The 15,367-nt window shown below is 44.7% G+C and overlaps 1 protein-coding gene across 4 annotated transcripts in view; it reads left to right on the forward strand.

Annotated features, from left to right (window-relative positions):
- Window positions 1-15,367, forward strand: part of FSTL1 (follistatin like 1) — a 76,787-nt gene that overhangs the window by 25,511 nt on the left and 35,909 nt on the right. For all 4 annotated transcript variants that reach the window (XR_009262151.1, XR_009262150.1, XR_009262152.1 and 1 more), the window contains exons 3-6: window positions 8,825-8,929; window positions 11,184-11,313; window positions 12,158-12,190; window positions 13,509-13,639. Coding sequence is in view for 1 of the 4 variants with exons in the window: in XM_058731268.1 (XP_058587251.1) it covers window positions 8,825-8,929; window positions 11,184-11,313; window positions 12,158-12,190; window positions 13,509-13,639 (399 nt within the window). In the remaining 3 variants the exon portion in view is untranslated. The remainder of the gene's footprint in view (window positions 1-8,824; window positions 8,930-11,183; window positions 11,314-12,157; window positions 12,191-13,508; window positions 13,640-15,367) is intronic.

Genomic DNA, 15,367 nt, shown 5'->3' on the forward strand with positions numbered 1-15,367 from the left:
AGAGCCCTCGTAACAGTTGTGCAGGCTGCTCACTGCATGCGGAGGTGAAGGGGGCTGAAGTCCAACCTGCACTGATTACTGAGCCCTGTAGCCTGGTCTGGGGTCGCATCTGCCCAGAGGGGAAGGCACCTTCTCTGGCTTGCAGAGACCCCCCCCGCCCCCATGTGGGCTGCTAGCAACCTGTTCTTCCTGCTTCTTGGCCACCCTCAGCCCTCCATTTCCACCCTTTCTTCCTGAGCTCATGTGTTCTCTTGGCCCTGTTTCTAACTCCTACATGGATCATGACCAGATGTGCTTCTCTAATCCTTTATTTTCAACTGTCAGTGGGATGTTTTACTGTTGCCTTAGACTTAAAGTCCATAACTGACTCATCATCACTGACCCCTTCCCCGCTCAGCCCCTGCCTGGTCTCCATCTCTGGCAGACACACTAGCAAACTTCCAGACCCTCAAAGCCAATGATCTTGGTTCCCTGGTTTCTCACCTTCCTCTCTCTTATCTGGTATGTGGCCAGACCTCACTGTTCTTTAGGACTTTCTCCTGAATTCCCTCCTTTCTCTGTATCTATGCCACCACCATACACGAGACTTTCATCATCCCCGGCACTTGCTACCTTGTTTCCTTGTGCCCCCAAATTCTTCCTCACCCACTTCTCCCCATGTACCACTGCTGAACTGGTCTTAAGACCCTCCTGCTCAAAAACCTACAGTTTTCCTATCCAGATCCTACTACTTTTTAGGGCTCACTTGAGTCCCCCTCTCATCCATGAAGCTCCATCTCCTAGATTCAACCTCCTTTACTCAGGGCTGTGCTGATCTGCATTTCTGAGTTTCATCGCCCTGATGAGGTTAGAAACTCCTGTGAAGGTAGAGGCCATGTCCTGTCCTCCTTCAGGGTTTATTACATGGAGCTTGCATCACCCTGGTCACAGGCTGTTATCCTTCTTGTGTTTTCACAGGCATTTATCAAATAGGCTTTCTAATAGATTTTAGTTACTTGCCCTGGCCTTTACTGAAGCAGACTGAAGGACTATCCTACCACCTACATTATCCTTTAAAGTGGTCAAGTCTTGGGGCGCCTGGGTGGCTCAGTTGGTTAAGTGTCCAACTGTGATTTCCGCTCAGGTTGTGATCTCACAGTTTGTGAATTGGAGTCCCACATCGGCCTCTGTGCTGACAGTGCAGAGTCTGCTTCAGATTCTCTGTCCCCGCCCCCACCCCCAGGTCTCTGCCCCTCCCCCGTGCATGTGCACACATGCACACGTGCTCTCTCCGTCTCTCTCCCTCTCAAAAATAACATTAAAACAACTTTTTTAAAATAAATAAATAGGGGAACCTGGGTGGCTCAGTCAGTTAAGCATCCATGCTTAACTCAACATTCATGGGTTGGAGCCCCATGTTGTGCTCCGTGCTGACAGCTCAGAGCCTGGAGCCTGCTTCGGATTCTGTGTCTCCCTCTCTCTCTCTCTGCCCCTCCCCTGCTCATACTTCCATCTCTCAAAAATAAATAAATGTTAAAACTAAAAAAAAATAAAGTGGACAAATCTTAAAGGCAGATGGTTGGAGGATGGAAAATGAATACCATGATCAAACCTATCAGACTAATTCAGGGCAAAAAGTGGTTTGGCCTGAAAGGTCTCACCAAGGAATTCTAAAGACACTGAAGTGTTCAATTGTAGAACTAGGGGCCTTACAAAAAGACAGGATATCTTGGGAGCTCCCAGGGATCACTCAGAACTGTAGACAGATGCTGGGGAGCCTGGTATACCCTGTCCGTCAGAGTGGTGTCCCTGGGTGTGCCTAATTTGGAGAGACAGCATGGCGCTCCCCTGGGACACTCCAGCGCATCATTGTGGCCCATGCTCTGAATGCATGAGACCAGAAGTGCCTTCCTGGGGTGCTGGAGTCAGAGGCTCCTCACTGCCATCGGGGATGAATCCTCAGATCTGGTAGACCCATGTGAGATTTTTCTCAGTCCTGTGTGAAGAAGCTTAACATATTTCTAACTCATGTTTATTAAATGCTGCTATTCTACTATGACTAGACAAGGCCATTATAGCAGACTTAACTCACCCTTATGTAGAAACCATCACCTTGTTTGCCATGCTGGGGCTGGGCTGCCTCAAGAAAGGTCTATGTATAGGAGTGGGTGGCATTCCAGAGATAGTGAATATGCAGCTGGGAAAGTGACAGGGCTCCCCTAGGAAGATGGCAGTCTAGATCCTTCCCTTTGACAAGGCAAACACGTAGAGAGTGTGACAGCATCTGTAAGATAATAAAGACAGTGGTTAAGGTAAACAGCCTTGTCCCATTTGAAATTTGAAAGTAGTAATTTCCAGACACAAAATACATTATCACATAATGAGAAGAAAATGTCAGGAACATGTTATCCCATAAGCTGTGATAGAAGCTAAACATAGGAATTAATACAAGGGAGAATTAGGTAATTTTTTTTTTAATATTTATTTTTGAGAGACAGAGAGAGAATGGGGGAGGGGCAGAGAGAGGGGGAGACAGAGGATCTAAAGCAGGCTCTGTGTTGACACCAGTGAGCCCCATGTGGGGCTCAAACTCACCAACTGTGAGACCATGACCTGAGCTGAAATCAGACAACTGACTGAGCCACCCAAGTGCCCCAGAATTAGGTAATTCTTAAATGACAGGTCCATAATAGATTTTTTTTATCTTAAAGCTAATACTCTTGGGGAGATGCATCCCTTATTTTGATGTCATAAAGACCAGCCACTCCTTCCCCCAGACATCCTGACATCCTGGCCACCGACATTGACACTAACTTGAGCAAATCACCAGTAAAATTTAATGTAAAAAACATTTACTGTGGATTTTCTCAGGCAGGGCACCGTGGTGAGTGTGTCAGAAGCCAAAATGTGCAGACACTTGGAGTTCACTTGAGATAAGCTATACATGTATAAAATATTAAAGAGGGCTCCAGTAGGCTAAAAGCCCCAAAGCCTTCTTGTTTATGAAGAACATAGTAGGGTTGATGGAGAGTCAGATTTACCATGAGCTAATCAAGCTTTAGTTTCAGACATTACACTCAAGGCCCCTTCCCAAGGCCCTGTGCCCAATTTTACAGTCATAATCGTGTGTTCTTTTTCTCATGGGGGCTGTCTCAAATTGTTTGAGCTTACCAGGCTCCTCAGAACCTGGATCTGGCCGTGTTGCATTAACCTTGAGGTGAGGGCCTGGTTGTGAGCACAAATACACAAGGCACACCGTTCCTGCAGATGCAGAGGCCTCGGCCACGTGCATCAGAACAGCTGCTAGAAATTGCTACTCCTTTCAGCTCTTTCCTTAGAATATGTGGGATGCAGCAACATGTTCCTTTTCAGAGAAAAAGAATTAGAGAGACTTGAACAGGGTCACGTGGTGCTCCAGCTAGATTTCAAGGTCCTGAAGAGGTTTGGCTTTCTCAAGCTCTCCAGCCTGTACTACTGGGTTCCATTCCAGAACACCGGCTAGGAGCAGCCAACGTCCCACCCTGTGCCCCACCCAGGCCTCCTGCTCTCCCCAGTTCTGTGAATTCCTTTGTCCCAAGCTCCATGGTGCTCAGCGTATCTGAGGGGCCCTGGTGTTCCTGTGAAGTTTCCATGACTAATTCTGGCAAAGCAAGGAGAGCCTTTCTCACGTCAACAAAGCCGCTCTGTCACAAAATAGTGGCAAGTGGAGCCAAAATTCCACCTTGGCATAAGTAGGACTGTTTTGTTTTTGTTGTTTTTTTTAAAGAAAGTTGGGAAGGAAGAAAAGGATTTGGGGGTACACAGCTGACCCAGTTCACTTTAGTGAAATAATGATATATTAAGCTGACAGTTTTATGGTTTGCTTACAAGCTTCCTCCCTTGCCAAAGCACAGTGTTCTTCCAGAAAATGATTTTTACTTTAGAAGACTTTTTTTCTTTAAACATTCAAAGTGTAGTTTATGTTCAGCCTTAATGCTAGTCGGCCCAGAGACTCAGGCACACCATCACCTCTACTGGTGGTTTTGCAAATAACTTGCTTTGCTCTTTGTTTGCAAAGGATCTTTTTAAATTGCAAAACTAATTGATTTTTTTAGACCTTGGATCCATGACAATATCTTTTCTAGCTTTGATTTGTAATGAGGCAAAGTGGTTTGTGGAAAGAGGGCTGGAATTAGGGCCTGGACACCTAGGCCAGGACCCAGCTCTGCAACTGTGAGGTCTTGGACCAGTCACATGTAGCCCTGAGCCTCAGTTTCTTCTTCATCGTTGGATGTTAAGTCTGGCAGTGTCTTAAGAGCTAACCCCTGCCTGGCTATCCTAAAGAGTTTTGAGAATCAAAAATGATAGTAAAAATTACAGATGAATCAAACTTGCTGTGCAAGTATCAAGTATCATTATTACCATGCAATGACTGACAGTTGCTCAGGGAGGAAGTTTTTCCCCAGTAAAAGTTAGCAATGTTCCCAGGCCGTCTTTTACCAAGGGGAGTTTGCATTATGGACAAAGCATAATGGCGACGCATAATGAAAATAGCACAGCAGCAGGTCAGGAAGATGATGCAGAAAGTCAAAGGTAGAAACCCAATGTTTCTCCATTGGAAGCAAGTATACAGTTGACTTTTATCAACATGTCAGTGTTCACACCCTCAGAACATGCCCCCTGGCCCCATTCAGTCAATCACATTTTCATAAGTACACTCAGACTTAGAGATTCATACACTGTGACCTCACACTCCTAGAGCATATCCATATGACAGTGTGGTTGGTTGTCTATACATAGATGAAATTCTAATACAGGCTTGGGACCTCATTCTTAAAAGAACTGCATTGTGCTGTGCAGCCTCTATCTATGCTAGCCCTTGTAGCTGTCCCCTCTGCCCATACCTTATTCCCTTGACTGTTCCCTCCCTGCGAGGGAATATCGAGGCTTCTGATTCAGGCTGACCTGTCTTCCAGTCCTGACTCAGTCTCTCCCTCATCATGTGGCCTCTGTATGTCACCGAGCTTTTCTGAATCTGTTAGATAGGAGTAAAACTATGGAAACTTGTACTGATGTTGTGAGGACAGAGATCTCTGTGAAGAGCCTCACTCAGTTGTAGGTGCTCTAATTAATATTAGCATTGGACCCTAGGTCCTTGTCACCCCCACTAGTTCACTGTCTTTCACCTGGCGGGTTCCCTTGCCTCCAGCCTCCATCCAGGCTGCCCTGCACTTTAGTTAAAATATCTGAGTTGGAAGGGACCAGACACAAATTAATATTCCAAAGCACCACCTTCACCATGTCACCTGCTGCCCTGCCTCTTTTCTGCCTTACTCACCACACCCCTGCCCACCAGACAGCCATTGATTGCCCTGTTCCATGAGCGTGTTTATGCCATGTGCATGTTCTCGCAAGATGTTCTCCACTCAGCAGAGGGGTAAGACCATCTACCATGCTCAGGAACTTTCTGGGAGCCCCAGGGTTGCTCCTGACCTCCCATTCCCCGAGAAAGGGCTTGGATAAGGGCTTTCAATGCCACACAGAGGCCACCTCTAGGTAGAAAATTTTCATTGTTTTTTTCTGCATTATAGCACACCTGTGAATGGTAAGAACTGGGGAGGATTGGGAGCTTTGGGTAGGACACTCTTTCCCAAGTCGGCAAAAATTTGGTTTTCTGTACCGCTGCCTGTGCCTGTGGGGTGCTTGCCTCACCCCGCTGTCCCACCTCCTGCTCCACATCTCCTGGGCTGGGAGGGTAGAACTGCAGGAGCCAAGGCTGCATCTCTGCATTGCGGCTTTGAGTTCTCCAAGACAAAGAGAGAGATTGCCACCTATTGACAGATGTGCCACCTGCAAAGATGAATGCTTGTGTGACTGGCACTGCCCCTTTCTCTTTGGTCTCAAACGGGAAGGAATCTGGGTTTTTTCCATTCACTCAGTCCTTGTGCTCTCAGTAGTATCGTTTCTGGGTAACAGAGGCTGGGTGGGGACCTGACCACCAAGGTGGTATCGGGCGCTCCATGAGGAAATTGAGAATCAGTGACAATGGCAGCTTTCAGCTGTACAGCAGGCAGTTCATCTCCTTTAATGCTCACACACCCCTCGCAGGGATTAGTGTTCCCATTTCACACGTGAGGAAACTGAGGTTTAAAGAAAGTACGTTGCCCACGGCCATGGTAAATAAGGAGCAGAGGCGGGATGTGGGAGCTCAAATCCAGCTCTCTAGCTACTCTTAAGCACTTTCTCATATTTGCTAATTATGTAAATCACCTTCCTGTCCTAATCTCTTTAAACCTTAAATTTTCTGGATATGAAAGTAAATCAAATATAAAGGGGCTGCTTTCCCTTTGGTTGGGTAGAATCCTAGCACTATCATTTTCCAGTTATTTAACCTCAAAGACTTAAGTTCCATCATTGGTAAAATGGGGAGAGTTATGATGTCTAACTTGTGGTATTATCATAGGGCTTACATAAGATAACATAGAATCAAAATCACTTAGAATGCCAGGTATTTATAAATGGGAACTTAATCACCTGTTGTCTAGATCCAGGTTGGAATCCTGGCTCCTCTCATTTTTAGCATTAGGACCTTTGGGCAAGTTACTTGACCTTCCTGATCTTCAGTTTCCTCATCTATAAAATGAGGTTAATAATATACATTTCCTTGCAATGTTGTTCGTACAGTAAGATGAAATCATAAGTGTGAAACATTTTGCAAATTTTAATTGTACTATTCAAATATTAGATTTTACGTTTTAAATAAGAGTGTTTCTTCAAGTGATTTTTGAGAACTATTGACTTGGTTTGAATTCAACCTGGAAGTCAAAGCTTTACTCTTTAATACTCACTAAAAACAACAACATAAGATAAAAGGAACTCTCTACCTGCCACGGGCTACTGTGCAGGAAGCTCTCTGCTTGCTTTTCAGTTTATGATGCCCTTACAAATATACTATTTCATCTTCACGAGGCAGGGCTGGTATTTACCCCTATTTTACAGATGAGGAAACTGAGGTTCAAAGAATTAAAGGGGCTATGTACAGACATATAGCTAAGTGGTAAAGGTCTGCTGGTGGAGCTGTATACTGGTGTGTTGTTTGAGTGTAGATGTATGTCTGAGCATGCCTTTTTAGGAATGTGTTTGTTGTATCTCTTGGTTCGAGTGTTGTTTCACGAGGGGGAGAGGACAAGGTAGTCTTATCTGAGATTTTGTTACACTGGTCAGCAATAGCATTTTCCTCTTCCTTTTTAGAGCTGCTTTCCCTTCCCAGGCACAGTTATGAGCGCCCTGATCAGAGAATATATGCTTGATTTTATCTCCACGCCCAGTTTAGGAAACAACAGCTATCCAGTCATCCCAGCCTTTTGGGGATTACTTCCTCTTTTTTTTTTTTCCCCCCCTGCCTGCCAGCTTTATTGAATTTTCCTTAGCAACACCCCCAAAAAAGAATGGGTTTAGCAACAGCATATGAACCAATGAAATGTGAGCATGGCAAGAGTTTCTCCACCAATGGGATCCCTGCATGACAGGCAAGATGGCTCAGGAGAGAAAATAATACCCTGGAGTTTGCAAAGCAGCCTCCAGGTGGCAGCAGACTAGCTGTATTGGGTGCAGTCCTCAGCTTTCAGCATCTACTTTGGTTTTTGTTTTCTTTGACCTATTCTTAGATATGAAACATTTACGGACTACAAGAATTTTAGTATTACAAGCTTTGTGTGTGTGAGTTTTCTGCATGACATAGTAGACATGGTCTGAGGGGTGGGATCTGAGGTTCCATCTCAGCCTTTACTGACCCCACCACAGCTCTTGTCATTTTTGTTGGTTTTGTCACAGCTAGTGCTACCCCAGTGGGTGGGAGCCCGGAGGCCTTTCGTGACTGCCTGCTCAGCAGTCAGACAGAGGCTGGAAGAATCACATTCTCCTTTGTTCAACCACCACTGCTGCTGGCCTGTGTGACAAATGAGGTGGGGCTGCCTTTTAGCCGCTAATTAACGTGAGGGAAGGAATGTGTCAGTGACAGATTAGTGTCTACATACGCTCTCCTTTTCAGTGGCATAGACGGACCATTCCCTGCCTGTAGGTTCTGCTGAACAGGAATGACTGACCTTAAGTGGTTTGAGGATAATTCTACTGGCTCTCCAATGGTTTGGCCCTCTTGGTCTTGAAGCCAGAGGCAGATGTGGACAGGGTCTGAACAAGACCATACTGAATAATAGCAAAGGCATGTTTCTGACGCTTTAGTTATCCTTTTGCCTTTTGAAATGATATTACCTTTAATATCATTCACTACTCAGTGAGATTTTGGTCCTTCAGATATCCATATTTCTCTCCATGTTTCTATTTCTCCCTGGCTTACTCTTCTCATTCTTTAGGAATTAGTCAAGGCAGCCTATCTTCAGAAAGTCTCATTTGGGTCTTGCCCTCCTTTCCTTCTCTGGCTGCTGGTGTTCCTGTTGCTGCACTTCTCTGTTGCTTCTAAATGTCTCTTGATTTGTGAGTTTCCTCAGAGAGTCATGGAGCTTCTTGAGGACAGAGTCTGTGCCTGTATAGCTATATACTGTAGTGTTGACATTTAAGGACTGTTCGATGACCATTTTTAAAAGAAAGGAAACACATAAGAAAGAGTCTCTTGCTCTTTAAGAAACAATCTGAGGGACTCAGAGGTAGCTGGGCCTGAGCTAGAGCAGTGCCAGCAAGTCTGGTGCTGGCTGTTGGGGACAGTTTCTAGCAATTTCAGAACTCTTCAGTAACCATGAGCTGCAACTCCAGACCAAGACCTGAGACTGAAAGATAATCGCCACCAGTGGCTTATGCCATGAAGCCCTCATCTCAGTGACCTGGTTTCCATTATGATTTTGTGTTTTAGGAAGAACTAAGAAGCAAATCCAAGATCTGTGCCAATGTGTTTTGTGGAGCTGGCCGGGAATGTGCAGTCACAGAGAAGGGAGAGCCCACCTGCCTCTGCATTGAGGTAAGTTCTGAGGCCAGGAGCCAGAGGACAATAGCCAAGGCCAATATAGCTACCTTGCTGGAGCTGCTAGTCAGCAGAGCAGTGCCAACCATGTCATCATCTTTATAAAAGCCTACCTTGGGGCGCCTGGGTGGCTCAGTCAGTTGAGCGTCTGACTTCGGCTCAGGTCACGATCTTGTGGTCCGTGGGTTCGAGCCCCGCATCGGGCTCTGGGCTGACAGCTCAGAGCCTGGAGCCTGCTTCGGATTCTGTGTCTCCCTCTCTCTCTGCCCCTCCCCTGTTCATGCTCTGTCTCTCTCTGTCTCAAAAATAAATAAAACGTTAAAAAAAAAATTTAAAAAAAAAAAAAAAGCCTACCTTGTCTATATGAAAGACAAGGGATTTTCATCCCAGACATTAAAAACAATCTGTAAATGCAGGAATATTTTTTCTTTTTTTAAAAAATGTTTAGTTTTATAAGATTTTTAAGTTACAAATTTAACAATTGCTTTATAGATGTCAAATAATACAGGTATTTGTATAAACATAAAATTAATAATCTTCCCCATAACCCTCAAATCCAATTAGTCTGAGATGACCAGTGTTAGTGGTTTGGTATAAGTTTCTCCACTTTTTTTTTCTGTGCTACTATACACATACAGGGTTGCCCCCTATTTTATACAAAAATGGAGTCATAATAAATATTTTGTAATAAAATCATATTCATGTAATAATTTTCCCATAGATGGACATTTAGGTTGTTTCATAGATCATTTACCACTGCAAAAAATAACATCCTTGTGAAAATATCCTTATGTACTGCTGCCTTTATTTCTAGAAGATTGATTCCCACTAGGGCTTGCCAAGTCAAAGGATATGCAAGTTTTTAGAAAAATACTAGATGAAATGAAGACTTTACAAGGTTGTGGGTTGTTTTTTTTTAATGAAGTTTAAAAAGCAGTGTGAGCTTTCGAGAAATACTTCTTTTGTAACCAGGATTCTGACAAGTTCTCCCTCTTCAGGCAAACATAAATACCCTGGATATGTGTCCTTCCTTCTCCTTTCTACCATGCCAACACAAGCCTAGGAATATATCTGTCTTTCTGCAAATAAATACACCCGCTTTAGACCCCAGGTGAAGAATCCTGATTCATTGTCCCGGAAAGGAAGTCTCCCCAGCTCAGACACCTGAAAAACAGATCCATTGGGAACCCTAGGTGGACCTCACTAGAGGAGTGCCTGGCCACTGTGTGGTAGCACGAGCCTGTACTTAGAGTTAGGAGACCTAGTATCTAGTCTTGCTTTGTCCACATGTATTTCTGTGATTTTGAGCAAATTAGTTGCCACTGGATGCTGTGAAGGCAAGGGACCATGTTTGTCCAGCATGTAGGATACTTAGTAAGAACTCAGTAATAAATACTAGTTAAATGATGTTTGTCTTCCTGGGCTTTGGTATTCTCCTCTAAAGTTGGAGAGGTGGGGCTACCTTCTAGCTCCAGTGTTCTGTGTTTCTTCTCACTACATCTACTCTTTCTTGATTCCGTGCCTTTATTAGGGCTGAGCTGAACTGGCTTCCTCCTTCCCCCCTTTCAAAAACCACAAAAAAAACTAAAGACACTGAACTTGCCTGTGACCATGGCCCTTTAAATAGCCAAAGTAAAACTGGGTTGCCAGGTGAACTTTACTCCATTTCCTTGTCCATAATGATTCTCTGTGGTGCTTCACAAAGACCCAGGCATCCCCACCCCAGCCTCATAAGAGGCATTGTGAGATCGGGAGAAAAACAAAATGGCTCTGAAATACTATACAAAGCAAGAAAGCAAAGATCTTTCTAGTTAAACCCCAGAAGAACTGAAGAATTCATGTGTGTGTGTGTGTGTGTGTGTGTGTGTGTGTGTGTGTGTGTGTGTGTGTTTGCCTGCCTTTTGATTTGCACATTCCCCACTCTCAGCTCTGGCTCTTTTGTGTCATAGAATGTTGGCATTTTAAGGGATCTTAGAGCGTCCAGAGACATTGAGTGACTTTCTCCAAAGTGACAGAGAATCCAAATTTCTGACTTCCAATAAAATGCCCTCCGTGCTAACTTGATAGGGTCAGGACAGTCTATTTCTTCACTGAATAGAAGAGATGACCCGAAGCCAGGATCAACACGGGGCCATGCAGGGCTACAAAGACCCTAGACCCTAGTAGGGAGGCTCCCCACAGGATGCACGTGTGGATGCATGTGTGTGCTGGTGCCCCGACTGCACAGACCTCCTCCTCGGGTCTGTTTCAGCAATGCAAACCTCACAAGAGGCCTGTGTGCGGCAGCAATGGCAAGACCTACCTCAACCACTGTGAGTTACATCGAGACGCCTGCCTCACTGGATCCAAAATCCAGGTTGATTATGACGGACACTGCAAAGGTAAGAAGTGCCTCCCAACTCCAGCCAGAGGAGCCAGAGGACAGAGCAGTGTGGCCTGGTTGCCCAGAGTCCTCTCCACTTGACCACAGTACCCGATGCCACAGAGACCACCCAGCTACTTAGAGAGGCAGCCTCTTGGCACCCATGAACCTACTGGGTTTGCACTGGATAGCCCAGGCCTCTGCCCAGGGTTTCCTGCGTCAGAATCCCAAGGGGGGTTCCAGTACTTTCTGCAGTAGATAGGGGACCATGTCAATAGTCAATAATAATAAGGAAGTGTTTACATGAATTCTATACCTTTTTAAAAAGTAGGTGAATTTCACTTTTTAAATTTGGGCACCTCTCAGCCCTGCTATATATATTTCCTCTATTTTGCACTCAAACCACTGCCATTCAGATAAGATTGGAGGGGGTCTCAACCTCCTTGCTAATTAGACACCAGTTCCTTACCAAACAGCAGCCCTACTCAGCCCCTCTCAGCCTTGAACTGCCCTGGAGAAACAAGCTGTTTCCTGTGTGTGGGTCTCCACTCCATTTCCCTCTCTATAATAATTCCATATGAATTCTCCAAGTCCCAGCAACGCAACCCTACCCCGCAAACCTAATAGGAGGAGGTTTGAGACTACAGGGCAACTCAGTGGCCTAAAAATGTGAAACAAAGCAGGGAAGAAAAGATCCCCATTCATAGGCCCTGGAAGAAGGAAAGGAGACAGGAACCCAGGACCAAATGATGAAAATGTTGCAAGTGGCCCCTGTAGTGTGGGATGATTTTAAACCTAGCAAAACACAGACATGTTCTTTTGTCTTCATTCTGCATTATGCATTTTCTCCTTTTGTCTTGCAGAGAAGAAATCTGTAAGTCCATCTGCCAGCCCAGGTGAGTGTCTATTTTTCCTACAGTGTGCATTTTAGGGAGGAAATTCTTTTCATGAAGGAATTTTGTGTTTCACATTCCCTGCTGAAGCCCATAAGATCTGTGTGTTAGAACTTGTGAGCCAGAACTGGTCATTCCTCAACACAGCTCAGAAAAGCTGCAGAACTGCATTTTTTTGTGCTTGACATTTGAAGCAGCTGGTTAGGTTGGAATGTTGGCTGTGTTGTCCATTTTTGCTAAGTAGTGATTGCATTAAAAGGACAGGAAAGCCACTGAGTCTTTCTTTCAATGATCTGTAAGACATGCTGTTGTCACAGGACTAACAGAATCAGAAGGCACATCTTGTTTGAAAGGGGATCATTGGAAATGCAAGTAGGACTTTTTCCATGATTTTCTATGAATAAAAATTAAAATTTCATTGTTACAGTTACAGAAGATTTAGCATATACTTTTCTTCAGATCTTTGCAATAATCTTGTGAGGTAGACCTTATTGTAATGACCTCATAGGTGAGGAAATTGATGCTCAGAGAGGTTAAGTGAGTTTCCTGAATTACACAGCTTAGAAGTGGCAGAGTGGGGAAAATTGCCCAGATTTACATTCCTCTGGCTCAGGGCCCTTTTCACATCCCAACATGTGTTGTCTTCCAGAAATTTCCTTTTGTCAAGGCTTTCCTTTCTCTTTTACCTCATCTACCCAACTCTCAGTCCCACCTGTTATTGCCATGTGTCTTAGAACAGCTGTCCAGAGCAGGGTTTCAGCGTGGCCCTTTCTTGACCTTGTGTTCTGTGGTTTAGAACAAAGGATAATGCAGACAGTGTAAAATTTTAAGTGGGAGAAGATTTGATAGACCCGGTTGGTAAAAGGAAAAAGCTATGGAGAATTTAAAATCTTGTGGCATAAAAAATTGTCATGTGCTCCTTCATTCACTTATTATTTCAGCTCATCTTTGAGCCAAGAGAGCTATTTATTGATTGATTGATTTTTTTTCCCCCTCAGCTTCCTTAGTTAATGAAAATAGTCCTTTATTTTTCCGCTCTGCGTTTTTCTCACCTAAGCAACATAGTTTCTCTGTTTCAATATTCTCAATTCTTATAATTTTTTTAGAAACATAAGCTTGAATCCTTGCTTACATACTTTCTAATTGTGTACCCTGGGTTGACTCCTGTAAAATGTGTGTGATAATCTCGTGTCCCTGGAGTACTGTAAAAATTCAATGAGATGTCACATGCAGAGCCCCAGGCACTGAACCTCCCATGCAGTGGATGCTGGGTGACATTGGGGTCTCACTGCTCAGCTGACCTCACTCCCTTTTCCTGCAGTCGTTTGCTATCAGTCCAACCGGGATGAGCTCCGGCGTCGCATCATCCAGTGGCTGGAAGCAGAGATCATTCCAGATGGCTGGTTCTCTAAAGGCAGCAACTACAGTGAAATCCTAGACAAGTACTTTAAGGTAATCCAGAATTGGGGTCAAAGACTCTTCAGCTCCAGGGGCACCTGGGTGGCTCAGTTGGTTAAGCATCTGACTCTTGATTTCAGCTCAGGTCATGACCTTGTGGTTTTATGAGTTTGAGCCTCGGCTCTGCGCTGACAAAGCAGAGCCTGCTTGAGATTCTCCCTCTCTCTCTGCCCCTCCCCTGCTCGCACTCTCTCTGTCTCAAAAATAAATAATAAAATAAAATAAAATAAAATAAAATAAAATAAAATAAAATAAAAATAAAAAGACTCTTCAGCCCCAAAGAGATACTTCCTCTCCCATCACCAGATCACATCTCCCCATTGTTCCATGAAGCTGTGACAGTTGCTTTCTGGCCTGCTTGATCAGTGGGATTCCAGCAGTAGAGCCCTTGGGATCTAATGTACATGTATGTGGCCAGGTTCTATCCCCCTACCCTGTATGTATCCCCCTACCCTTTACCTTATAGAGCTGGCTGTTGATACAGTATACCTTTTGATCTCACCTATACCTAAGCCACTTCAGCATCTTTCCCACCTGGTCTGACATTTCTCTAAATCATTAACTTGACTGTCCCTGGCCTGTAGAGTGCTTCATCATCTAGGAAGAGTCAGTGGACTGGCATTTCATGGTTCCAGGATTTTTCATTAACCTAGATATTGCTTGTCCCATTATTTAGTTTAAGAGACAGGTTGTTCCAATTGGAGATAGGAGAGATTCTGCTTTGAAAAAGATTGGAAATAGTATTTAGCAATGAGTGGAGCTCCCATGGCATGGATATTTCTCAGAGAGCTTGAGACAGTTGTTGGAAGAAGCAGTGAAGGGTGCTCTTCCAGCTGATTGACAAGAACACAGATACACACATACATACATCATACCCAGAGATAAAAATACCACAAGCAGAAGCATGCACACACACATCCCACATAGAGAGATGCACACCCCAGACAGAGACACAGCTACTCACAGACACACATTCAGATACCCACATTCCCACATAAGCAAAAAGCTCCCTTTACTTACAGACACGCATCTCTGGGTGGATGCCCTCAGATGCTCATCTGCAGATGTACATGTTCCCAGGTGCCTCCAGGGCCTGCCATCTCAAGCCCTAACCTGCCTGCATTCAGGAGCAACCCCAGGCACATGAAGGATTTCTTGGCAGCTCTGTGTCAACACCAGCCTAGTCTGTGGATTCCTCTTTCTCACTGACATTAATGGACCCTACAGATAGAGAAATACTGAATGTTTGGTCATTTCAGACTTTGCTTGTGTTCCTGTCTTTAGAGAGCTCTCTCTCCTGTGGCAGAAGGTATGTCTCTCTGGGTTCCAAGTGTTTGAAGAAACAAGCTCCCTTGGCTCTTGTTCATGTGGACAAGAAAGCACAGCCCTTCTCAGTCTATCCTCTATGTCAACCCCGCAACATTACAGGGCCCTTGGGGCAAGGGTGGTTCCTCATCTACACAGAAAAGCATTATAGTACTGAGCCAGGAGAGTCACACAGGAGCAGAAAGAAACTTGAAGAAATTGATTTTTCAGAAGCTGAGTGAGCAGCACCTGCCAGGTCATTGTATACAGTGACTTTGCCATGGCCATGAAGGCCCAGGAGGCCACTGGTTCCAAGGGGCCTCTTGGGACCTTGTAATCATTCTTAGTGGCCTCTTGGTGGCACCCTGCCTCAGGCATCAGTGACACCTGCTATTAATTTGATTCTCAAGTGCTTGG

This window comes from Neofelis nebulosa, chromosome 5, assembly GCF_028018385.1.
Source record: "Neofelis nebulosa isolate mNeoNeb1 chromosome 5, mNeoNeb1.pri, whole genome shotgun sequence".
Classification (NCBI taxonomy): domain Eukaryota; kingdom Metazoa; phylum Chordata; class Mammalia; order Carnivora; family Felidae; genus Neofelis; species Neofelis nebulosa.